The sequence below is a fragment of the Brienomyrus brachyistius genome, chromosome 1, assembly GCF_023856365.1.
Source record: "Brienomyrus brachyistius isolate T26 chromosome 1, BBRACH_0.4, whole genome shotgun sequence".
Lineage (NCBI taxonomy): Eukaryota > Metazoa > Chordata > Actinopteri > Osteoglossiformes > Mormyridae > Brienomyrus > Brienomyrus brachyistius.
Window position 1 is genome coordinate 22,203,726 of NC_064533.1, and position 26,694 is coordinate 22,230,419.

At 48.2% G+C, this 26,694-nt stretch overlaps 1 protein-coding gene across 1 annotated transcript in view; it reads left to right on the forward strand.

Moving 5' to 3' along the window:
* Positions 1-1,374: 1,374 nt before the first annotated feature.
* palld (palladin, cytoskeletal associated protein) overlaps positions 1,375-26,694 on the forward strand; it is a 58,876-nt gene continuing 33,556 nt past the window's right edge. The window contains 3 exon segments of the mRNA XM_049010733.1: positions 1,375-1,532; positions 3,114-4,100; positions 25,278-25,453. Coding sequence (XP_048866690.1) covers positions 3,115-4,100; positions 25,278-25,453 — 1,162 coding nt within the window. The 5' untranslated portion in view covers positions 1,375-1,532; position 3,114.

The window sequence follows — 26,694 nt, forward strand, 5'->3', positions numbered from 1 at the left end:
CCATTTTCCCTTTGGAATGGTCAGTTTGTGGAGATTCACAGCGGGAATTAGCATCCTTGTCTCCTTGTCCTGAGAGCCTTCTGTTTTTTCTTATCAAATGGAAAAGCCATAAGGCTATGTCCACATCGCCTTGGAGTATAAAGGACTAATTGTGGATGCAACTGTTGCTGACAGCTGTACGAAGCAATGGAGGGCGTTGCTTTACTTTTGTGTGCTTAGTGGTTTGATGTATCTTTCGGTTGAGTTATTGGTCATTTCCATACCAAATTTTATTCGCAGTCCAGCCTTGAGATAACCTCTCACTTTATTACTCGTTTTATTACAAACAGACATAATGAAATCAAGAATTTTGACAAAAGAACAATATGTGAAGTATTTGTTTTAGCGGTTAAAACCTAACCTTTAAGTAACTACGTGTCGAGAACCACAATGGGGGCTCTCAGATCAAGAGGGTGCACATTTATGATTTAGTCACCGAGCCCCTTAGCCTAAGAGTCATGATCTCTGTGGCAACCATAGCCAGTCTGCCCAAATTCCAAATTATATCCAGAGTGTTAATGGTTAGGGCAACAGGTGTACAAAGGGGTATATGACCACTGGACACTAGTTCCATATCCTTAGGAGGTCCTTGGATGGACCTTTTATGCTGGAAACTTAACCTGAATTCCTCAGGCAAAATATCCGAGTGTATAAACGTGTCCGATTAGCTAAGCTAATGCTAAGCAAATAAAAATAAACAGCCTGACAAAAAAAGCAGTTAATCTTGTGGAGTATAAATAGAGTGATCCTTCCACTCGCAAGCAGTAAGTATATATATAACCGGCCGCTGAAAGACCTTTACTCTTTGTCCCTTGACTCTGTGGAGTCCGCCGGGAGATGGCGCCCCCTGTTGGAGGTCAACTCTCAGTGCCAGTGTGTAACATAGAATAGCTTGTTTTCTTAGAATGTAAAATTAGGTAAGTATTGCACCATTTATAGTTGGTGTTTGTCACAAAAAGGCAAACGATTTAAAGAAATATAAATTATAAGCAGGCAAGATGCTTGTCTATAAACACCCAGCTTCCCTCATCCATATGTCACATCATGTATAGAATGTATGCTTGTGATGCTTTCAGCCTACCTTGGTTAATGGGGGGAGGGGAGAATGTGTGTAGCTAGTTTAGCTCATCCACAGTTATTGGTGGAGGTATGGCCTATCACCTCATCTTTCTGGCTGCCCCACTTCCCCCATCCTAGCCCCTCCAGTCACACCCTGGGCCCCCAGTCACTAACCCCCCCCCCCCACAGGAGCTGGGTCTCCTCTATCTACATTCCTGTGTCAGGCACCAGTCTGTAACATGAGCATGCACCCCAAATATAGCGCACCCATCCAGGGTGCTGGTAATCACAGGGGCTGCTGGGACAGCCAACTGGGAGCGAGAGTGTGTTGCCCATAGGCTACTGGAAGGCTACTCTTCTGGAAAGAGAGGCTTCCTTGCTCTTCTTAAACTGGAACCCCCGGAGCCGGGAATCACGCGCTTAAAGAGTGCAAGGTGAGCTCAGACATTCTCGTTTTTACGCTAGGGCTTCTCTAGACGACCTCATCTAGATAGGATGTACTTTTCACTGTGGGATTAAGGTTCATTTGTTGGACACAGGGAGTGACACTTGGTTGATGGTCCATAATATATATTGCTAAACACAAAGTAAACAGTTTGGCTTCCTTGGAATACGTGCAACACTGAATAACTTTGCTAGATTATACGAGTTCCAACGAAGTTCATAGTAGCGGTCTCGGAGCCTTATGGTGTACGACTGATTAGCTCTGCTATGGTACTGGCTCAGAAAGAGGCTATTATTTACAAAAGCAGCCTGCCTTCCCGCCCCGGCGGCACTGGAATAACGTGAACATCTGTGAACCGTGGGGCTTTGCCAGAGGCGGCTTGGGAGCAGCACCGGCTCCAAGACTTAGCAGGGGCCATTCGTGTAGGGGCCCATCATGTGTCGCAAAACCTTAAAGCTTGGCATCTGTTCAACAAGTGGGGCCACTGCCACTGGCGTTTCCACGTCAATAATTCAGACCTTTACCTCATACAGAGATGTTGTTTTAAAAGTAAAACAAACTAGTGAGTCTTAGCACAAGTGCAGCTGGGAGATCTCTGGAGGACTAGTGACAGAGCCCGGGTTCGACTGAGTCTGCTCCACTCAGAATCAGCTCTCCGCACATGCAAACACGTATGTCTGTGTCTGTGTCCTTAAGTGTGTCTTTCTGGCATGTGTTAGTTCTTTGTGTGTCTTTGTTAACTACCCATATGTTTGTTCATGTTAAATCCTGCCTGTTTGTTGATATTTTATTGGCTATATGGTTATTTAATGCATGAATATTGTTTATCTTTTGTGTCAGTATATTAATTCTCGGGGCAGCATGGTGGTGCAGTGGTTAGCACTGTTGCCTCACACCTCTGGGACCCGGGTTTGAGTCTCCGCCTGGGTCACATGTGTGTGGAGTTTACATGTTCTCCCCATGTCGTCGTGGGGTTTCCTCCGGGTACTCCGGTTTCCCCCCACAGTGCTGAGGCTAATTGGAGTTGCTAATTTGCCCATAGGTGTGCATGTGTGCGTGAATGGTGTGTGAGTGTGTCCTGCGATGGGCTGGCCCCCCATCCCAGGTTGTTCCCTGCCTCATGCCCATTGCTTCCGGGATAGGCTCCGGACCCCCGCGACCCAGTAGGATAAGCGGTTTGGAAAATGGATGGATATTAATTCTCAGTAAGTGTTGTTGTTGCAGATGTATGTGTTGGTTTGGATGCTGCGTGTGTATTTGTGGAGTGCATATGTTAATTCTCTGTATGTGTGTATGGCTCCTTTTAGTCCAGAGGGTGTGTCGGTGCGGCCATTTGAGTTAACGTCTTTGGTAGCTGTTGGTCACCTGTGTTTTGTTGTTACAGTTGTGTGCCCTGCATGTATTGTTTTTGTTGTTGGTCCTTTGTGTGTGGTTGTGCTAACATTGTATCTTTGTTGCTAATCCTCTGATTGTAGGCATGTTGGTCTTGTTCTTACTGATTAGTGTGTCTGTGAGGAATTGTTGTTAGCTCTTTGTGTGCATTTTGATAAGCTGCGCTTCTGTTTTCTAGGATGCAGGACGGGAGTTGTGATCAGACGCTCCCTCTCTCTCTCGTGCTAAAGGATGCAGGCTTGGGGGATGGAGGGCAGCTGAGCCTAGACTCGCTGGCAGAGCTGGGCAGCACCGAAGGCGTTCTTGAGGGTGGTGATGAAAGTGACTTCCCAGAGCTGTCAGCCTTCCTCAGCCTGGAGGAGATAAACCGGAGCCTGGATTTAGCGTGGGAGGCCTTCTCCTCCACCGGGGATGAGGACGCGCCCAGCCCGGATCCCCCCCTCTGCTGCCCCCTGTCTGAGACCAACTCCACACCCCCCCTCAGTGCTCAGGACTCTACTGTTCTTGTAGGTCCCACACCCAACCAGACCCTTGACCCCACCCCTCTAGATTGCCCCGTCCCCCTCCAAGCACAGGACCACATCTCCACTGGTGAACAAACTTGTCCCCAGATTCAGGACTCAGCCTCCAGTGAAGACTCCGCCCCTAGCAAAGACTCTGCCCCCAGAAAAAGTCCCCCCATCAATGATGGCTCCCCAGCTCGCACCACTTTGGCCCAGAATGCACCGCTGTCAGTTGTCCAACAAACCTCAGAGACCTCAAAAGGCCCCAAAATGGCACCAGTGTACAAGCAGGACCGGCCCCGGCTTCTGCACGGGGGTCCAGAGCTCAGTGATATCTGTGGCCGTTCAGCTACCTTCATCGAGGAGCTATCCTCAATCTTTAGACGACCCGCCCGGGCAGAGCACAGCGCCACTGAGGACTCCTCTTCCCCTGACAGTGGGTACCTTTCACCCCGAGACCGGGCCTTGGAGAAACAGGGGGGCCCAATGCAAAGCAAGCCAGCTGCGGTGGAAGCTGGCGAGGTCATTGATCAGCAGGGTGATGACACCGCCCCTGAGGCCCCGCCCCATTTCTTGCATAAATTGAAGAGCCAGGAGGTGTCAGAGGGGAGCCCCATTCGCCTGGAGTGCAGGGTCACTGGCAACCCCCAACCACTCGTTAGGTAGGGGAAACCTGCTGTTTATGGTCGTGCCAGTGTAGAGTATGCTGAGTTAGAACCATGGTTTTACCACATCTGCTGTTTACAGTCATTCTCAAATACTATATATTCTGAGGTGCAGTCAACATTCATGAGTGTAGTATAGTATGAAGTAGAAGCACTGGTTGACCTGGGGGGTGTTCCACAAAACAGGATTTCTCACTTAGCTGGATAAATTGTTGGATTTAAGATCTGGCTTAAAAGGAATTTATTTTCGTTCACTTACATTTAGCTCAGGCTACCTTAAATCCAACAAGTTATCTGGTTAAGCAAGAAATCCTGCTTCGTGGAACACCTCCCTTGGTCTTTTGCTTCTGTTTGTTTGAGCCCATGACATTGTCATGGTGATGGAATCCAGAAGACTGAACTTCCTGTTTTAGAGCTTGAGTTATGTGAGAGCTTTTACAGCTGCATCCCTTTGGGTGCTGCTTCACTAGGATCTTGGTGGCTTATGGAGTTGTGGGGATGCTGGCCAGAGACTATTTGTTGCTCTGGTACCTCGTAGAGCCACAAAATGGCTCAACAGGGTGATGTCGTGGAATATAACTGTGTAGTTGGTGTTTGCTCATAGTGCATATTTTAGTGAGATGGGCTTTGATGTGACACTGACTCCCATTGGTCACCTGCCAGCTTCTTCTCCCAGCTCAGGAAACTAGCTTCTTAGAGTTTCACTTCCTGTTGTCTTTCTGGGCACCTCTGAGGCAGAGAGGATGCCTCTTAAGTTGAGCTAAAGTCAGAAGATCACTTACAGGTAACCTCTACGTTTTGATCAGGCATCAGCCTTAGTTCTCTCTCTCTCTCTCTCTCTCTCTCTCTCTCCCTCTCTCTTTTCTCGGTACATTGAGAAAACACTTGCAACACAATGCTACTGGTCTGTAAACAAAGTTCCACGCCACCCCCTACCCCATCCAGGCCCTTGTTGTTTGCAATCCACTTGAATGCTTCCCAACAGAACAATTAACTTAGCATTAGCTAGGTCTTATCATTAGCTTTGAAATCCTTTACATGTTGATGACATCAACCCAAGATGTCAATGGGCTAGCATTGGCTTAGGGTTAGCTTAGCAATACCTGAGCGTCAGCTTCCTTAGTGTTGACGCTGATGGGTTAGCGTTAGTGTTGCCTCACAGAATGTGGCCATGCGGTTGCACTCTGATCGCGGTATAAATAGCGCTCTGAGGAATGCCAAGTACTCCACAGCAGGCTGCATTTAGACAGAGCCTCCGACACCTTTTTGGGAATATCTCTGCACACTTTAGCATGGCTGGAGGGAGACTGGACACATGCTGATATCACCTTTTTGTGAGATGCCAGGCCCGGAATTTCCATTCATGAGACACACAAAATCTGGCTTGCTTTCCTGTGTATATGTACCAGCCATTGCCAGATTTTGCCATGTTTAGCTTCCTAGCGTGCTTAGCAACACGCAAACCCTGACTCTGTGCTTTTTGTTTTTTTGGCCTTTGGTTGGCTGTTTTGGGCATTAACAGTGGTGTTGCCCAGGGAGGGGGACAAGTTTGGGGACACAGGAGGGTTGTGGGATGTGCAGAGATTATGGCTGATATTTGGTACACAAATGACTCATGTATTCCTGGATCTGCTTCAAAGAGTCTCTGGGCCACATAGGAGGCCGTAGTGAGGCAGGGGAGCTCTGGTGTGTTTGTGGGGACTGTCCAAGGGCATTATGATCCTACTTTTGACAAATATCAGAAGTGTATTTTTATCCAAAATTGGGACCTTGTTAAGTCTTTGAATTGTATAAAAAGTGGCATATGTTTCACTTTCTTAAACTGTATATTTCCTCTAGCAGTATGTGAATATTTTCTTCTGTCTGAATGTATTACTTTTGCATTTCCCGTTTCTTTAAAAACTCTTGTGCGCAATCTTCACAACTTTGACACTAGGGGGCAGTATAGTCCCCAAAATCCTCCCTGGGAGCCAAGTACAGATACAGGTATCTGGTCGCCAGTGACAGACACAGTGAGAGATGTGGGCTTACATCTAGCTGAAGGATGTTCCATTGTTCATAGCTCCTGCCTCGCTTTACATTGGGGGATCACGTTTAAAGTATGAAACCAGAGGGATAGGGGGATCGACGCCTGCATAAACATCGCCCCGCAAATCAGCTGTGGTGGAACGAAGCGGAAAGGCTGCTGGGATGGGGCCAGCGCTGCCTCCACATTTAATGCAGGTCGGCATGCGTCTGACCTTTAAAACGTATGTTGATAGGCAGATGCGTGAACATGTGCCCATATATACAGGTTAACACATCGGGACACACGCTAATGTTCACACACATGCTAACACATGCCAGCAAGCCCAGTAATCAGTGACAAATATTTAAAATTTTTACTTCTCTGTATCCTCAGCTCTTATATCTGCTTTAAATGGTAAATGGACTGCATTTATATAGCGCTTTTGTACTCCTACGAGTACTCAAAGTGCTTTACATTTCATGCCTGACATTCACCCATCCATTCACACACCGGTGGCGGAGGCTGCCATGCAAGGTGCCAACCTGCTCACCGGGAGCAATTTGGGGTTCAGTGTCTTGCTCAAGGACACTTTGATGGGGTCAGGAGGAACCAGGGCTCGAACCTGCAACCCTCCAGTTGCCGAACGAAAGCACTACCTCCTGTGCCACCATCTTCCCTACACTTCCCTATTTTGGCATCACCCTTATCTGGGGACCAGTCCACTCCCTCGACAGTCTCGAGCCGTCTGGTGACGAGCCTGCAGGTGACAAACAGGTAACACCGTCATCATATGACCGACAACACGCTCATACATCACCTGGTCCTAGGAACAACGTCCAAGGACCAGCTCCAGGCCCCCTAGGTGCCGTGGAGATTTATGAGCCAGCCGCTTTGGGCTGAATGAGCTTTTCCCAGATGACTTACCGTTTCCAGACAGCATGTGAAGGTGTCTGCTTTGCGTGTAGCTAATAAAATGGCAATGTGCAGACGCACGTCTGACTTTCATCCGCCAGCCAGCCGGGACACGTGTGCCAGTGAACGTTCGCGTGTCGACACAGACAGGCTTCAGTCTTGGCCCGCGTGTGTAAGCATGTTTGCTGCACGCTCTTTTGACGAAGCTGGCTGCAGGCTTTCTGTGAATACATGTGTTCTACATATTCTGCCCAGGAGCTGGGGTTTTGCGGTCTGGGTGCACATGTTCCCTCTATGGTAGCTTCCAGGCCTTCCTCTCTCTCCTTTCTGGGGGGCGGTATGTGACTCACCAGGTCAGGCTTCTGCACCTGTGGACAGAAGGTTGCCGGTTTGAATCTCGCGCCACATCTTCACTGGGCCCTTGAACGAAATCCTTAAACACCCAAAAGAAATGGGTGCAGTAGACAGACAGCTAACCCTGCGGTCAGACCCTAAGGGGGGGGGGGGTCAGATGCCCTGAGTGCATAGAAGCAGGTGAGGGAGGGGCCATCTGTCACAGCCATTGGCAGCTTGGCATATGCCCCTTCGCACCCAACTTAGATTCTGGTGCTGCTGCCCTTCCCCTCTATTTGCTGAACTGGCGGCGGACCAGCTGCTCCACACTCCGCTCCTGTAACAGCGCCCACCAGTGGCTTCATGGGTGATGTGATTGCACATTGTCTCACGTGACCGCAGCTCAGAGGGTGAGCCGAAGGTGTGGTGGGAGCAGGGGGTGTGGTTCTCATTCTGGAAGTCCCTAGGCTGCGTGGCTCAGAATAAGCACTGGCAACCGTGAGGGGAGGCCACGCACTGGCGACACACACAGTGAGCCAAACTGGGCCAGATCATTTTCCCAGTTGGTTCCGTTCCTGTGCCAAACCCAGCGGAGATGGAGCAGTTCTGGCTCCAGTCCAGCTGGGGGCGCTGTGCCTGATGTCAGTCTGGCCTACATTTCCCGCCTAATATTTCCATGGCGTGAGAAATTTGGCTGTTTCTTTGCCCAAACATGCCTTTACATTAACATGGGTTTGTATTTCATTTAGCATGAGTAGGACACCCCCACCCTCCAGTACTGCCCCACAATTTTAATCACTGACGCCTGAAGTGAATAGGCTCTAAGCTGTTAAGTCAACCTGGATCACCATATGTGAAATTTCACCACGTCTGTTGGCATAAACCAACTGGGTGAAGCTGCATGAACTGGCTCACCCTTGAATGGCACTTCAAACTTCCCAGAATGCACCGTTACAGTCCTGGAACAATGGCTAACCACATGGCCATGTCCCTGCTGGCTGTTACATCATGAGACAAAAGCCTCATTAACCTCTAATTACTGCCTGGACTTCCTTCCCTCTAATCTCTGCCTATTCGTTGAAGCATTCTCTTTTCTTTTATTCTGTCATTGCTGTCTTTGTTGTCATTCCAGAAAAATGTAAATTCTGCTATGATGGAGTAGCTAGGCATCTGCTGTCCGCCAGTGGGTCACTGTTCCCAGGGGTGTTGCGCCTCCCCCCTCACCTCCAGCCACTCCCCCTCGTACCTCATTCCCCCCTCTGCATGTGTCATTACTCTGTCATTGGGTACATTTAAAACGCGGTGATCGCACACTGATTTACTGCATAGTGATTGTTAAAGAATGCACTGTGCAATGATTTACTGCACATTTACTGGGCCAGCTGCTGGTTGAAATGGCCCATGAATTACTGAGCTATACATTTAATGTACAGAATGCTGACTCACTGCTGATTTGTTTGAAAATGAAGGAGAAATATAAGGGGCGGGGCTCCGTCACTTACCAAGCATTATTATATACTGTGACTTTCAGAGGGTATTTTGTAAACCTTACTCATTTGTTCTCCAGAGATTTCCCTGACTCAGAACTGGTACTTTGTCCAAAGGTATGTTGGCAGTTCCCACTTTGTCAGCTTTTACTAGCAACCATTGCAGAACCTGTAATATAATTTTACAAGCAGCGACGAGTGGGTGCAGAAAATGCTTCTGTGAGACCCTGTAGAGAAAGCGTGGCTCCTGTGAGGCCCTGTAAAGAGCGAGTGACTTCTGTGAGGCCCTGTAGAAACACCGTGGCTTCTGTGAGCCCCTGTAGAGAGGCTATGGCTTCTGTGAGCCCCTGTAGAGAGGCTATGGCTTCTGTGAGGCCCTGTAGAGAGGCTATGGCTTCTGTGAGGCCCTGTAGAGAGGCTATGGCTTCTGTGAGCCCCTGTAGAGAGCCTATGGCTTCTGTGAGGCCCTGTAGAGACACCATGGCTTCTGTGAGCCCCTGTAGAGAGGCTATGGCTTCTGTGAGCCCCTGTAGAGAGGCTATGGCTTCTGTGAGGCCCTGTAGAGAGGCTATGGCTTCTGTGAGCCCCTGTAGAGAGGCTATGGCTTCTGTGAGGCCATGTAGAGACACCATGGCTTCTGTGAGCCCCTGTAGAGAGGCTATGGCTTCTGTGAGGCCCTGTAGAGAGGCTATGGCTTCTGTGAGCCCCTGTAGAGAGGCTATGGCTTCTGTGAGGCCCTGTAGAGACACCATGGCTTCTGTGAGCCCCTGTAGAGAGGCTATGGCTTCTGTGAGCCCCTGTAGAGAGGCTATGGCTTCTGTGAGCCCCTGTAGAGAGGCTATGGCTTCTGTGAACCCCTGTAGAGACACCATGGCTTCTGTGAGGCCCTGTGGATACAGGTGGAAGCTTCCTTGTAATGTCACAGAGCCCTAGATGGAAGTTGATCATCTTGCTCTGTCTGATAGACAGCACCCCCCTCAACCCCACCCCGCATAACAAGGGGGTAAACGTTGTTCTGGACAAAGCTGCTCTTGGCTTTTGGGGATGAGGTGTGAAAAGGAAGGTGTCCAAGAGGTCTTGGAACGGCTCACAGAGCTTCCGAGCAGAGATTTGCTCTTACGTGAGAAAGGGCATATATCCGGCCTCATGGTTGTGATGTCATAGTGCATTCTGGTTTGATGGCCACTCTTTGTTACGTTTGATGGGTGTGCAGAACTGTAAAGAGCCCATAGTTTAGCTAAGGCCTGCCGATTTCTTTTAATCTCTCTGGGGGGATGCTTAAAAAAATCTCTGCTGATTTTGTTTGTGGGTGTTTCTGTTTTGCAGGCCGCCTAAAACCATGATGTAATGTGCATTTCTGTTTAATAACAAAGAAGAGTGGGAAATGGTGGATGTTTGTGGGGGGGGGGGGGGTTGGAAAGATGAAGTATTAGTGTGGTTATTATTTTCAGGCAGGCAGAGACACACTTTGATTGTCTGAGGAGGGATTAATCTCTGGGGAGCAGCCAGGGGAGATTGTGCAGCGTTATATGACGCTGATACATTAACACTAGAAGTGATGGGCCAAGTCTGCACAGAGACACACACAGATACAGAGAAGCAGGGCTGATCCCAGGCCGCATGATCCGAGGAGAGTCTGGGGTGTTTCCGTTCATCCAGGACAGGCACAGACAGCTGGCAGTGTGTGTGTGTGTGTGTTATAAAAACCTGTTATTTTGATGTTGTGAGGACCATTTTTCAGGTCCCCGCAAAGATCTTGGAGTGCAATCAAAAAACTGAAAATGCCCGTGTGTGTGTTGTCTGTCTGTCTGTTTTACGTCAGCAGCACTCGCAGGCAGGCACCGGCACATCGCACCCCAGTGATAACACTTTTACTCATAGGCACTGTCTACCTGCTCCCTCCCATGGGTGTGACAGACTTCAGCGGAAACCTGAAGCAGAGTCAGCATTTCACAACCGCTCTGGCCTAGGCCACCCCCATGCGTGTCTCTCCTCTGATCAAGCATCTGTTTTCTCAGTCGACATGCACGTCTTCTCTGGTCACAAAACTATTCTGCGATTTTGCATTGTCCTTTGGCCATCCGCTCGCTCTCGATTCCGCAGTCCTCTGTTCTATTCTCAGAACGATATACAGGCTGATTTAAGATGACGTCCACATCAGGACCGGATTAATCCCAAATGATCTTTGCATGTCGCTCACTATACTGCACACAAGCATGAATCCATTGCACATGTTCGGCCTACAAGCGGGTGTATCAACATTGTGATGTAACCCTTAGCAACCCAACAGCTGGTTGACTGTCACTCCTCCTCTTGCTCCAAATTAACTGTAAGCAGAATTAACTGAGTGCAGCTGTCCGGTGTGAAACACTCCTCGCAGCAAATAGCATTTTGTGCCTTTTGGGATGTGGCAATCCCAGGAGACGGTCAAAACACATACACTGGTATGCTCACACACACAGGCCATGGGTAGTGTGGGTGGTCTGGTGTAAATTCTAGGGAGCTAATAGCAACTGCTACAATAAACTGAAACAGACATTCTAGAAGCCCATGGGCCCTATTCTGGAAGCCTGTTGGGAGCTGCTGTCCTGAAGCCTGTGGGTGCCGTTGTTCTGGATGCCTGTGGGTGTTGCTGTTGTCGAAGACTGTGGGTGTAGCTGTTGTCGAAGACTGTGGGTGTTGCTGATCTCAAACACTGTGGGTGTTGCTGTTCTCGAAGCCTGTGGGTGTCGCTGTTCTCCAAACCCGTGGGTGCCGCTGTTCTTGAAACCTGTAAATGTCGCTGTTCTGGAACACTGTGGGTGTTGTTGTTCTCGAAGCCTGTGGGTGTCGCTGTTCTCCAAACCCGTGGGTGCCGCTGTTCTCGAAACCTGTAAATGTCACTGTTCTGGAACACTGTGGGTGTTGCTGTTCTCGAAGCCCGTGGGTGTCGCTGTTCTCGAAGCCTGTGGGTGTCGCTGTTCTCAAAACCTGTAAATGTTGCTGTTCTGGAACACTGTGGGTGTTGCTGTTCTCGAAGCCTGTGGGTGTCGCTGTTCTCCAAACCCGTGGGTGCCGCTGTTCTCGAAACCTGTAAATGTCGCTGTTCTGGAACACTGTGGGTGTTGCTGTTCTCGAAGCCTGTGGGTGTCGCTGTTCTCCAAACCCGTGGGTGCCACTGTTCTCGAAACCTGTAAATGTCGCTGTTCTGGAACACTGTGGGTGTTGCTGTTCTCGAAACCCGTGGGTGTCGCTGTTCTCGAAGCCTGTGGGTGTCGCTGTTCTCGAAACCTGTAAATGTCGCTGTTCTGGAACACTGTGGGTGTTGCTGTTCTCGAAGCCTGTGGGTGTCGCTGTTCTAGAAGCCTGTGGGTGTCGCTGTTCTCGAAACCTGTAAATGTCGCTGTTCTGGAACACTGTGGATGTTGCTGTTCTCGAAGCCTGTGGGTGTCGCTGTTCTCGAAGCCTGTGGATGTTGCTGTTCTCAAAACCTGTAAATGTTGCTGTTCTGGAACACTGTGGGTGTTGCTGTTCTCGAAGCCTGTGGGTGTCGCTGTTCTCCAAACCCGTGGGTGCCGCTGTTCTCGAAACCTGTAAATGTCGCTGTTCTGGAACACTGTGGGTGTTGCTGTTCTCGAAGCCTGTGGGTGTCGCTGTTCTCCAAACCCGTGGGTGCCACTGTTCTCGAAACCTGTAAATGTCGCTGTTCTGGAACACTGTGGGTGTTGCTGTTCTCGAAACCCGTGGGTGTCGCTGTTCTCGAAGCCTGTGGGTGTCGCTGTTCTCGAAACCTGTAAATGTCGCTGTTCTGGGACACTGTGGGTGTTGCTGTTCTCGAAGCCTGTGGGTGTCGCTGTTCTAGAAGCCTGTGGGTGTCGCTGTTCTCGAAACCTGTAAATGTCGCTGTTCTGGAACACTGTGGGTGTTGCTGTTCTCGAAGCCTGTGGGTGTCGCTGTTCTCGAAGCCTGTGGATGTTGCTGTTCTCGAAGTCTGTGAGGGTTGCATATTTAATTATTATATATGTTATAGATGTGTATGTGGATTCAATATTTTAATTTGTGTTTAAAGAAAATATTATGGCTTCATCTATCTATCTCTCTATCCATCCTGGAACCACATATCCTGATATGGATCATGGGGCATCCTGAAGCTCATCCCAGGCAGCATAGGCCACATGTCCGGTTACACAATGATAGAATGATTAGTGGCCTTAGGCAGGGAAAATGTAATGAAATGTGGATTCAGAATACATTCATATATGTAAATTACAAAGGCTTAAGTAAGGACTCAATCACTCGATCAGCTTTTATTTAATATGGCCTCTCCTCAAAATAAAATACTAATACCTCTTTACAGGAACATTACAACATTACGGTTTTCCAGAATGGTCGAAACTGGAGAAATCTTCCTGGAAAATACTCATAAATGATGAAATGACATAATGTGGATTAGCAGTCACTGGCAAACAGACTGTCCTACTTGGCTATTTCTCTCTGGAACAGTCCACGAGCCAAAGTATCTAAAGGCAGGGGTGAAACAGCTGAGCTGTTTCTGTTTTCTAACTGTAGGTGTCCCCCGCTCACCCACCCACCCGCCTCCTCGAGGAAAACTCACACCTTGTCAAGAAAAATCACACCCTCCCACAAGGGCAATCGAGGAGAGGGCCCTCAGCGGAGAACTACTTAATGGTCAGGCTTGGAATGGGGTTGACGCATGTTTGGGTCAAGCCCCATGATTCTGTGGGTGAAAGGGGCACTGCTGATGTAACTCAGGGGAGGACCAGGACATTGAGTTAGCCTTCCAGAAGCAATCCATTGGATCTCACTAGGTCCACACCAAAAGGTGTTCAGTATGGACCATCACTTGGGTGACAGGTGTGAAGTTTCCTTTCTTCGTCAATATGTGTAAGGTGTGTGACCAAGACATTCTGGTAATCCCCTTTGGTCATCAGAGACTTGGTTGGCATGCCAAAGTCAAGCCACACCCATGGTGATTGTTCTGGTAGCTAAAAGAGGAGGGAATTTCTAGAAGATGGGCCTGGTACTGCAAATAGGGTTTCCTTTTACTTAGGTATAAACAAGTGAGTCAACAAGTCTGTGTGTGTGTGTGTTAATCTCCGTTAATCCTCATCCTAACCTGCTGGATAGGAAATTACGTGTAAAACTACAATAGATAATGAGATCATCTCACTGCAGACACAGGACTGTTCTTAACACTTCGACGTTTAGGTGTAAATGTGCGTATTTAGGGCATGTTATGACGATGTGAGAATTGCCAGTGGGCTGCATTTGATCTTTTGCTTTCGTCACTATCCTCGACTTCCTTTGAATAATTCTTATCCTAATACATCTACACACGGCTTGGTTCATGTAAACTGAACCGGTCATGTCAGATTTCTGGAAATACAGTACCAGTGAAATGTCAGGACACACCTACTGAAAATCATTTGTTTTTCAACAGGATAATGACCATAAGAGCACCTCATGGTTAGGTAGTAAGCATATTCTTGTGAACAAGGATAGTGATTGAGTACTGTGACAGATGACTTGGCCCCCTCAATCCCCCCCAACCTAAAACCTATAGAGCTGGTTTGGGATGAGGTGGATTAAAGAGTAAGAGCAGGGTAGTCACCTTATACTCAGAACTAATGGAAACTCCTTGAGAAACTGTTGGAGAAGCATCCCAGTCGGCTACATCTGGATGCCGGTTGAAAGAATGCCAAGAGTCTGCAATGCTGTCACAGAAGTCACAGGGGGCCATTGTAAAGAGTAGAAAATCTACGAAAATATTGAGATGTTGAACAATTCTTTTGTTTTTGCAATGTTTGATATGTATTGCTTCATATTCCTTAAGGCATTTTACTGTAAAGCGAATAACATAGCTAAAATAGAGATGAATACATTAAAAGTAGGTGTCTGCAGATTTTTGACTGGTACTGTACTTAAAACATCAGGTGCATGTTGTACACAGGTGTATGTTTTTGCTTGGTTTAGGAAGCAAGGTTCTGCATTTTTATGCAGCACCTTTCCAACATGGCTGTCTTGGAGTGCTTGACGATGTAAACAAGGCAAAGGCAAGTTTTACAGCCCATGAGAATCAGTTCGAAGTACACAGGAGGCAGCAGAGGATTGACCATGATGAGCCGAAGATCGCTAATGCTAATTGGCCGCCTAAGCCTCAGCCAAATTACTCATAGTCAGAAAGTAGACAGCCAGCTACACCCATGGCTGTCAGAATAGGATAACGTGTATCATGTTATGGGGCTGGTTATCCACACCCATCTGACAAGGTAACCTGTGAATGTAAGGTCTAGCTTTATGATGGGATCATGTTCTCAGTGACTACAGTCCTACCCCCATGCCCCTCCCCCAGTCTGTCTGGATATAATGGCAACACCAGATTTCTAGTCCAGGTCAAGTTCTGTTCAGAGTGATAGTTTAGGAGGAAGGCCACTACACCTCTGTGTGCCTTCTATAGCTTTTTTACCGGTCCCAGCCAAAGGTTACTGCCGAAATCACGTTATAGCTGGATTTAATTAGCATGGTATTGAATTAAGGCCTTGACTGGTGCATGTGCTGCTCTCTTTAATTACCACTCTAATTACTTCCTTCGCTATTGGATGAGCTGCCATTTTTCCGCCATCTGACATCCAAGCACCTTCCACGCACCCCTTTCAAATACGAAGGTTCCATGACTGCTCAGAGTCAACGGTTGTCCGAGTCATTCACCTTCCCTGGTGACTCGAAACTGTCACGTAATGTGGCCATGTGGTGAGACCTTCCAGATGTCTTCGTTGGCAGCCGTAACAGCTACATGTAGCTGTCATCATGGAATGATGGGTTACAGAGCTGGAGAAGGAAGGTGGTCACCTGATCGGTGCTCTGCTGGATTTCTCCTTAGGGTGCTGGGCCTGGCTTGAGCTTTGCATTCCGGAGAGAGAGGCTGTGCTGTTAGACACATTACTGCTGATCCTGCCTCTTGTTCATGACCGTGGGATGAGCTGTAGAGATGTAGAGATGTCCTCTCAACTTGATATGTGTGTGTGTGTCAGTGCTTCACTAATGGGGAACTCAATGGATGTGTGCACACCGGTGCTTCACTAATGGGGAACTCAATGGATGTGTGCACACTGGTGCTTCACTAATGGGGAACTCAATGGATGTGTGCACACTGGTGCTTCACTAATGGGGAATTCAATGGATGTGTGCACACCGGTGCTTCACTAATGGGAAACTCGATGGATGTGTGCACACCGGTGCTTCACTAATGGGGAACTCAATGGATGTGTGCACACCGGTGCTTCACTAATGGGGAATTCAATGGATGTCTGCACACCGGTGCTTCACTAATGGGAAACTCAATGGATGTGTGCACACCGGTGCTTCACTAATGGGGAACTCAATGGATGTGTGCACACCGGTGCTTCACTAATGGGAAACTCGATGTGTGTGTGTGCGCTGGTACTTCCCCAATGAGAAACTCGATGTGTGTGCATGCCAGTGCTTTACCAGTGGGAAACTTTTGATGTGTGTGTACGTGCCAATGCTTCACCAATGGGGAATTTGATGTTTGTCCATGTGCTGGTGCTTCATCAATGGGGAGCTGGATGTGTGTGTGTGTGTGTGCGCTGGTGCTTCAGCAATAAGGAAGTTGATGTGTGTGTGCGTGCGCTGGTGCTTCAAAAAAGGGGAACTCGATGTGTGTGTGCGTGCACCAGTGGGAATCTTGATGAGATAAGGCTCGGCCTGCAGGGGTAAGGTCTTGCTTACTGGTATGGCTGTCGACCTTTAATAAGGGATGAGAATGGTCACACGGGACTGTCTGTGTGGTGAACTCCTCTCCAGCTGCTTTCTCTCGCACGTAGCACATTTATTTTTCCAGTTATTCACCCCTCCCCACCTGAACACTTGTTTTGGGTGGATGAGGTGTTGACATGGTGCATATTCAAAGTCTTGTGCCCACATAACCTAAACATTGTCACCCCCCCCCCCCAAAGAAAACGACCTTTACTCTCTTCTGTTCAACTGCCTCTCTTCTTTCCTGCTTGTGTGGAATTTGGCAACTGTTGTTCTTTGGCACCCCCTCTCTCTCGTTGTCTTGTTTCTCTCTCTCTCTCTCTCTCTCTCTCTTTCTATCTCTCTCTCTCCTTGGTCTTTCCCTGGCAGTGTGAGCCAACGCTTAAACAGCAGCCAGGCAAGTAGACCATCATTGTGACTCTAGGAAGCTTGTGGGTCTCACTGCAGGTAAGAGCCTTCACTGTCCACTGCAGGCATTCTCTTTGGCTGGGCAGGGGGGCGGGGCATATGGGTGGGGCCACTTACCAGCACTGTCATTTGAATGGTTAGCTCATTGAATCAACAGCACCTGGTTGTGTCGTACAAGGTGGTCCGGAGGTTACAGATGATGCATGATAGTGATGCACATTGGCAGACTCCTACAGGATAGTTTCCTGTGATCTGATCAGGTAGATTGTCTGAGATGTGAACCCAGGGAAACGTTTACACCCGTGTGCGGATCTGTGTGTGAGAGTGTTTCGGGAATCTATGCATTTGTGTATGTGGTCTGTGTAACGTTACTGCCAAGGAGTCAGAAAGTAAAATGACAGACCTTAATGGATCATTTAAGCAAACAATTCAAGCTCGGTCTTGCCAATGACCTTGATTTCACTTAGCTGGTGTTGTTTCTACCGTGATCACATGCTCAGCCTATGGTGGGGGGGCAAAGTTCATTCAGCAGGTTTCAGATTAACCAGTGAGCTTTCAGATAACAGTGGGGAAACAAACATGCCAAGGTTCAGAGGAGCGCTGTACCGTGGCTCGGCTGTTCAGCAGCATGTTCATTATTCACATTAGTGTCCTGTTCGGATCAGTGCAGGATTCAGTGGACCGTAGCCCATATCTGTGCGCTGATGTGTGCTATACGACTATTGGAGTGGCTGTGAGGGCGTATTTGTATGCCTTTGAGTGTGGCCTGCTGGTGGGTGTGGCCTCCTCGGCAGTGACCTATACGATCAGTCCTTGAGTGGGATCACCTCAGGTTACTATTTGCTGTTTCTTGTCACCATCGATTAGCTCTTATTATGACACATCTCAGATTTCTACTTTCAGTGTCCTATCAACTCTGATTGGGCCTTACGCTGGTACACCGTCTCCTATTGCTACTTTCGGTGTCCCATCGCCTCCAATTGACTCTTATTCTGACATGCTGCCTCAGATTGCTACTTTCTGTGTCCCATCCCCTCTGATTGGCTCTTCTCATACATTTTTTTTCCAGTTTCCATTTTTACAAGAGGTCACGAGAGGCCATTTTGTTTAAAATGTAGGCCAGAGTGGGGTTTGTAATTAGGAACATAATAGCAGAGATGTGCTTTTCTCAGAAGCAGCGCACTTAAGCCAGCAGGTCTTTGGAGGCCAGGTCCAATTAGAGGTGCGGCGGAAGAACAGTGTCGGCGGTTGGGCCGCAAATCAGAATCCCTGGAACCCGGAGCAACCCAGGCGGAGCAGAGGAAACCTCAGGACGGGCTCAGTCTGCAAAGGAGATGGCTGAGCGACCTCAGTGACCTCAGAGTTTGAGTCCATTTTACAGCATTTCAGGAACAAACCTCTAGTGCAGGGGTGGGCAGTCTTTGCCACAAAGAGCCGCTGTGTAAGCAATTTTGGGGTAACCTTTAGGTCAGCTGTTCAAACTCAGGCGTGAGGACTCTTCAACCAATCAATCCTCTAATTAATAATCTGATTAGGGAGTTGCAGCAAAAGTCCACATACGCTATGGCCCATTCTGGATACACCCTGCTCTAGAGGGTTGTCTTTCCGTTGACCTCAACTCCAGTTTCAACCCATGAAGATGTGATGTTTTCCCCCCACAAACTGCAGGCTTAGGTTCCCTGGAGGCAGGGCACGCTTCCATATGTCAGTGAGCTGTGGCACACGACTGTTTTGGCACATGTGATTTCTGGGCTCCAGAGAGGACAGCTCACATCAGCCAGCCAGGCCCCCTCACTTCCTCCTTCCCACCATACCCTGTAATCAGACCACCTCCTGTCTTTACTCTGGCCTTCAGTCACACCTCCGTAGGGAATTTCACTTTCGGGGGTATCCCAACTTGAGCCACTGCACTTGAGCCACACACATGCACCAGTTGTGGAGCTATTTGGAGTTAAGGGCCATGCTCAGGGGTCTAACATTAAAATCTCAATGCTGACCCTGGGATTTGAACCAGCAACCTTCTAATCACAACCACAGCACGGTAACCTGCTGAGCCACCTTGCTGTGATTGGTTCCATGACCCCAAGGTCACAGAGCTCAACCCCTCAGCCCCACCTCACTGTTACAGCCTCATTTGGCTGACTCCAAGACCCTGACCACGTCCTGTGCTGTGGACACCAGTTTCAGCATCTCCTGAGCCTCGGGGCAGCTCTTGATGGCTTGCAGAGAATAAACACTCCCTAGCTGACTTCTATCTGTTTGGCCCATGCAGTAATTGCCTTGTCTGGCCATTCATTTTGATAAACGCTATGTTTTAAACACAGGTAATTGCTGTAAATAAGACCGATTAACAGCCTTTTATGAGGTTGGCAGCTCGAGATGCGCTCCTCTCCATTTGGCCACTTTTACTCTGTTCTGCCCCAGGGTTATCACAAAACTCCATCTCCTCCTTAAGTGTCCCATCTCCAGGAGGCAAGTTGAGCTGGCCAGGAACAACAGAGCAAGCTTTCAGTTTGCTTTGCTTATTGCTTTGGAGACCGTTGTATTGCCTTTTGTTTGTTGCTGCTGTGAAGAGCCTTATTTGCTTGTTCGTCGTTCATTTTGTTCAGAATTTTTCACGCGTTTCTCTGCAGGATCTAAGAATTAAAATGGGCCAACCCATGTCAACACACACATCCTCAGTACTGCCCCCATCAATGGCTGTTACAGTCCTTTAAAGTCCTTCTGAATTTTAGCAACTGATATTTTTTTGTCTTGCTTGGCTGGAAACTGGAATTGGCCATTGAGGGGAGAGAGAGAAAAAGAGAGGTTTTTGGAATGTGTTTAAGGAAAAGCCTCCAAGTTTTTAAGTCTGACATTCAACAGAAGACATAAAAAACCAGGGTCCGTGTGGTTTTTTGACTTGCGGCGAATTGTGGCACGGCTCTCATCAAACACGTGCCAGCTGAGCTCTTTTTGAGCGATAGCAGCCCATTGGCTCATTCCACATTCACATGCTGTTTCTCTCAAAGGATTAAGACAGTTATACAGTAATCCTGTTACAATCTTTGCTGTGGTGCCTTTTTAATCAGAGAAATCTTTTATATTTAATTGTGTTGACTGTAGCTCTTTGTATCAATCTGTTCCACCTGGTCCTAAGTATAGCTGTTTTCAGTCTTTTTGTAGCCAACAATTACATTTTTTAATTTAGCAGACACTTTTCTCCAAAGCAATATACAGTCACTGGAGCAACTAGGACTTAAGGGCCTTGCTCAGGGGCCCAACAGTGACATCACTTTATTAGTTCTGGGATTTAAACCAGCGACCTTCTGATCACAGATGCACCATCTTTACCCACTGAGTCACACACCACCCCAGAATCAAGTGCATCCCTGTGAGGTTCCTGCCAGTTTTATGTTTGGTCGTCCCTCTCCTGTCCTCTTCTGAAAAGGGAAACCCCAAATAAAACCTGTGCGTGTTACGTGATTCTGTCTGGCCTTTCCCACATTTACATTCAAAATAAAATTGGCCAATGAATATCCAATTAGGAGGTTTCCCTTGTTTGTGCGGTTGGCCAATTGCTGCTGTTTTCAGCCTCGGGGAAGCCCCTGTTTGCACCTCCTACCTATTGCATGGTTTATCGGGATTGTAGCTTATCCACATTTCAGTGGCTCTGCTTCCGGCTTAGACTCTCTGATATGGCAGATTTTGGTTGTGCTAGTGGCTCTAGCCCCTAGAGTCAGAGCCTTTGACTCTGGAAGTGGCTGTTCTGGTTCTATTCATATATCTAGACATACTTCTGCTTCTCGGTCTGGTTCTGTTTTTTGTATCTGGATCGAGCCTTGGCTGTGATTCTCTCTGTCCCGCTTTGATTTGGGTTCTCTTGTTTCCCTGATCTGTTAACTGTCGCTGGAATGGCTCTGTTCAGCCGCCTCTTTAGGGTTTTTGGTCAGACAGCCTTGAAATGCACTAATATTTACGTCTGGGTCTGGTTTTGGCTTCCACCACTGGGGTTTGGAGCTCTTCGCTGTGTTTGAAGAAAGCGATTTTTGCATCCGGCCTTTATTTGTGTGGTGAAATTGTCTGAAAATAGTGCTTATAAACAAACAGATGTTGGGGGGAGAAACAACTAGAAACAGAGGATAGCATCGGACCAGAGGTAGATTATCCTGGGAGGGGCAGTAAATTCACGTGAGGCTGAGGGGTTACCTGGTGTCACAGAGCTGCGGGAGGCCGGGCGTCAAGACCAGCAGAGTCTGAAAGTGAAGCGTTGCAGTGGATTTGGCTCAGAGGCCGAGTCCTCCCCCATTCTGAAGTTTGGTTACAGGAGGAAGGGGGCCTCTTCCCTGCTGAGGGCAGCTCCCTGGGGCCTCTCTGCATGTCCCCCGCTCTGTGCAATGGAGCTGCAGTCAAACCTAGCAAACCTGAAGTCACCTGTACTAACATGCTAGCTTTGCGAATGTTTTAGCCTTTGGGACAACCTCACACCAAGAGACCTTGCCATCCATACTTTGCCTGATGTTTTTAATTAATTGCTTCAGGTTATCTATGTTATCCAAGGGTTCAAGCGCTTGTCCTGTATCAGGTTTTCCCTCTCTTGATTCAACAGGCTACATTCTGCTCCTGATTATATGTATCCCAGTGTGGAGTGGCTTCTTAATAGGCAGCAGGCCCCTCTCTCTCGCTCTGTCTGCCCCCCCTTCCCTCCACCCCCCTGCTCTCTGGTGGATGAATCAGTATAGGGCTGTCTGTAACAGCCAGTCTGGGGAATGTGAGGAATGCCTCCATCCATTCCCCCTACCTCTAGGATGGATGTCCCAGGCAGGAGGGTCGAGGCTTCACTATGGGAGCCTGTGGGCCCCTGGCAACTCGGATGGAGGGGGGCTGCATGAGTGTGAAGGTTGGGGTTGTCAGTAGATGGACACAAATGCAGGTTCTACTGATGTGTATGTAAATATCTGCACCACTGCACTGCATGCAACGTGAGGAGTACACCCAGTGATGGGGTTTATCACATTGGCAGACTCCGCATTACAGCCACAAATAGTCACGACACTAAACATTAAATACACGCATCCTTTATTCAGGAGATGCTGGAGCAGCATGTTCTGCTAACCAATAGTTAGCTCCGGTCTTCTGCCTGTACTCGGTATCTAGCGTAGGGGGGCTGTTTTCCATTAGTCTGGATTTTTATGATTCGGGATTCCAGTGCCCATGATCCATAAGCATGTACACACATGTACACGCACACACAGAGATCCGAGCGCTGGGCCTGTCCCGCGACCTCAAACACTCAGGCCCTGTCTCGCCTCCTCTCCACTCCAGCTGGAAGCCTCCCTGCAGGGCTTTGAATGTCTCATCTAACATCTACCAGGCTTCCCTCTGAGCCAGACTGCAGGTCAAGTTCACGTTTAGTCTGTGGAGGGAGAAATTGGACAGGGAGAATCTGCCCACCCCTCCCTCCCCCCACCCCCGAGAAGAAGCAGTGTCTGAACAAAGCCGGTCATGGGCTGATAGCTCTCCCTTCCTCCTCTGTCATTCTGTCTGTCTAATCTACCCCTATTTTCATTTCACTTTGGATGTGTGGACAGGTAATATGACATATGTGTAGATAGTGAAAAAATATCTAAAAATATGCCCCAAATAGAATCTGCCGGAACACAGCAAATAATCCTGTGGAGTCCTGTCACAGTAGAATTGGAATTCATCAGGTGCGTTAAAGGGAGGGGAAGTCCCTCGGTGTGTGCGTTTGCACGTGTGAGTGTGCGTGAGTGAGCGAGTGTGCACGTGCGCCCGCAGCGACAACTTTCAGCGTGCGAATTCCCAGACCTGTGATTCACACCTGAGCCATCTGGCAAACCCCCGGAGCCCCGGTGATCCCGTCTGGCTCGTCATTGCCGGCAACATCTGGCAGGCGGACTCTTGTCTCACACAGTTTCCTTTGACCTGACCCCCTGAACTAATTAAAAGTGCTTTCCCTTAATCATGACCACTGATGGCTGTGAGACGCTCTCTTACGGGACGGTGGAGAGCACGTCTGTGTGGGAGCTATATGTGCAAAATGGTGCAGAGACAAAAAAAGCCTGGATAATCCTTAAACTACAGTGCCCTCCAGAGAATAAGCGCGAGGATCAGTGAAAAGCACTTTCCCTTTGTCATCGTGTGAGAAGCCTGACAGTCGTAATTAGACGATGAAAAGGCAGCGTGCTTTAATCACAGACTTCCTTGCATATCATGCTGCTGTCCCCTGTAGCCATGTGTGCGTGAGCTGGTTTGTTTCAGGAATCATGGGGACTTTTTTTCCCACCTCTTTCTCCTTTTAAAAGAGCCTGTTGGAACAATTGAGGGGTTGGGAAAACCGAGCACGGATCTTGGTCGACCCGGGCTTGCGGTTCTGTGCGGGTTTGACTGCCGGGCGTGTGTGTGCGTCATGTGATCCTGGTGAGGTCAGGGAGTTTCCATCAGGACTTGGTTCTTGGGTATTGTTGGTGAATATGCGCTTACCAGCGCACGGATGACGTAGAACTCAATTCTGGAGGTGTTTCAGTATATCTGGGATGCAGTGCCCATTTCACATAGGGATACCAACATCAAAGGGTCCTCAGGATAAGCAGAGAACTACCATAACCTGGCATGAAATGGGACCTGCATTACACTGGTAATGAAACCTTGTGCCCTGCAGGCAGCCAATCACAGGACAGGACAGGGCTCGCTAACCTTCCATATCCATACCTATCCCTGTGCACACAATTTAGCACATGCCACTGCTTATGCTGTGTAATAGCACAGAGTAGTGAATTGTAGTATTGTTTGGTACAGTGTAGGACGGAGCGTGGTGTAGTAGTAAGTACTACAGTATGTAGCATTCTATAGTGTTATGTATTGTACAATGTAGATAAGAGAGCATGGTATAGTAGTTAGTACTATGCTGAAGACTGTAATGCAATTTATTGTAGTGTAGTGTAGTACAATGTCATGTATCATGCTACCATCTAGTTAAGCATAATAGTCATGGCCATACCTACCATTGAGGATACCGAGGTCAAGTCCTCAGTATTTTTTCTGCAACTCGAATAACCTTGATGTATTCCAGGGCACACCTAGGTAGGGCTAACACTTTTGGCCTCAGTATTTAAAAAATCCTGGCTATGGCCCTGAATTCAGTTATGAGTATAGCAGAGTATATTGCAATGTCTTGTAGTATAGTCATCATCATCAGAAACAGTTTGGTGAAGAAGTTTACATGAAGCAGTCACATTCCATGAAAACGATCTCCAACAGGCTGCCAGAGTCAAGCAGCAGCAGAGAAAGGAGCAGGTTCTCACCAAAAAAGGTGTCTTATCCCACTTCCAGCACATCTCCACGGTGCCTACACTACAGAAAGTTAGTGCTTCCAGAATTGGCGTCTTCAGTCATCTGTAAACCCACAATTAAGCCCCCTCTAGAAGGCCGTCCTACTTCGATTGATCGCCAATGATGATGATGATGACCACCACCATAGCACACTAAAGTACATGCAGTGCATTTATGGTACTATGTAATGGAGTGTAGTTGATTTTTGTATATTATTGAAGACTGTGAGTCCGTAAATGTAACTGCCAAGTCCTTAAAACATGTATTGGCCTGAGAAGCACCCTGGCTGTAATGTCTGCACAGAAATACTGTCATTATGTCTACAAAACAAGCATTCATATTGTGCTCATAGCAGTTTAAGTTTCAGAGATGATTGTTTGGAATTTCCTCATTTGATAGAAGTTATTTTGTGTTTCAGCACAGCCAAATGTATACCGTGTCCTTGCGTTTGCCGTTGATGTTCTTACTGTCTGACCCTCCTTTCGGCTTGTTTGGACCCTTCCGGTTGGACGCTCGGTCTGGGATCTTCGAGAGACTCTTAACTTGTCCATGTGTGCCGAACCACAGGATGTTTTCCGCCAGCCTAGGATGTGTTGCCATGGCATTTGGGAGCCGGCTCGCATGGAAAAACAGGAAAGAGTTTCATCCCCTTTTTTAAAAACCCAAATAGCTTCTACAGCGTGATTCTCTGCCCCTCCCTGTAAGGCGAGACCCCCCAGCGCCCACAAGATCCCGTCCACGGAATGCCAGGGCGTTCCCCCACAGCCAAGAAACCAGTCAGAAAAGCCAACGATCCATTCTCTGTCCCAAAAGGGGCCACGCTTCAAGTCTGACATGATAGATGTCAAATCCGTTCTTTAGTCCCTTCTCTAGTGATTGATGGTGGTCTCACTGCCCCCCTCCGTCCCCCCCCCCCAGGTGGTTCTGCGAGGGGCGGGAGTTGCACCACTGTCCCGACATCCAGATAACGCATGATGCTAATCGGCATACGCTAGTGATCGCGGAGGCCTTCGCTGACGACACGGGCCGCTACACCTGCATGGCATCCAACCGCCTGGGTGCCGACAACACCTCCGCTGAGGTTTATATTGAAGGTAAGTGAAGTGACACACCACAGCACACAACAATGAAATGCGTCCTCTGAATTTAACCCATATATGACATAGCAGGGGGCAGCTAATTCAACACCAGGGCAGCAGTGTTTGGGGGCGATACCTTGCTCAGGGTACCTCAGTGGTACCTTGCTGGTTGGGGATTCAACCAGCAAACTTTCAGTCACAAGCATGCTTCCCTAACCATTAGGCCAGCATTAGGCTCTGACCCAAACCCCACTCCACTGCAGCTCAACACACTGTCTGTTACAGAAAGAACTGATGATCCATCCATCCATCTTTCATGATCGCTTATGCAGTACAGGGTGGCAGCAGGCCTGGAGCCTATCCCACGAAGCACAGGGTACGAGGCTAAGCCTTTGAGCCTGTGATCAGAAGGTCGCTGGTTTGAGACCCGGCCTGGCTGCACGCTGGCTGACCCTTTGCTGTGACCCCCAACCTTGCTTTGAGTTGTAAAGTTGTCTGTGTGTTCCAAGCAGAGCGGGGGTAGGTGAAGATAGAATTTCCTCACAGGGACTAATAAAGTATCTGTTATCAGGGATGCATTTATGTGCGTCCCTGTCTATTATAATCACTATTTCTATACACCAATCGGTATTTCTACATAGACACTATCTGTTAGAATCATTATCTGTTGGTAACACTGTACAGGTAACTGTACCTGTGCCATTATAATGCATCTGTAGAACATTCATTATACCTTCATAAGGCATTCACAGAATATTCACAAGCAGCATGTAATGTTTGTTATTGAAGGATGCTAAGGTATACTTACATGCTGCTTATGAATGTTTAATGCATGCATAGTGAATGCAAAATGAATGCATTATAAAGGTGCAGTTAATGTAAAGCATTACCACTATTTCTGCACACAATGACACACTATTATGATTACTGTCTCTCCCAAGGGGGGTCACATGAGATAATTTTTTATTTGTTGAAAGAGAAATGACATGATGATAGTGTCAGAATATGAGTGCACACTCGGATGTGTATGCATGCAAATGTTTTAAAAAGCAGTGAATTGTAGTAAATATTGGGAGAGCGACAGCAGCACTGCTGTTCTCATGGGCTATATTGTATTGTCGGATCGAGGAAGCGGCCGGCACCAAATCCCACATGTGCTTCTCATTACTGCCTAATCTATGGACTCACGCAACGTTCCTGCAGGGAACAAGGGAGACATTTCATTATGGGCTATAGTCCTCAGCACGGTCTGTGCT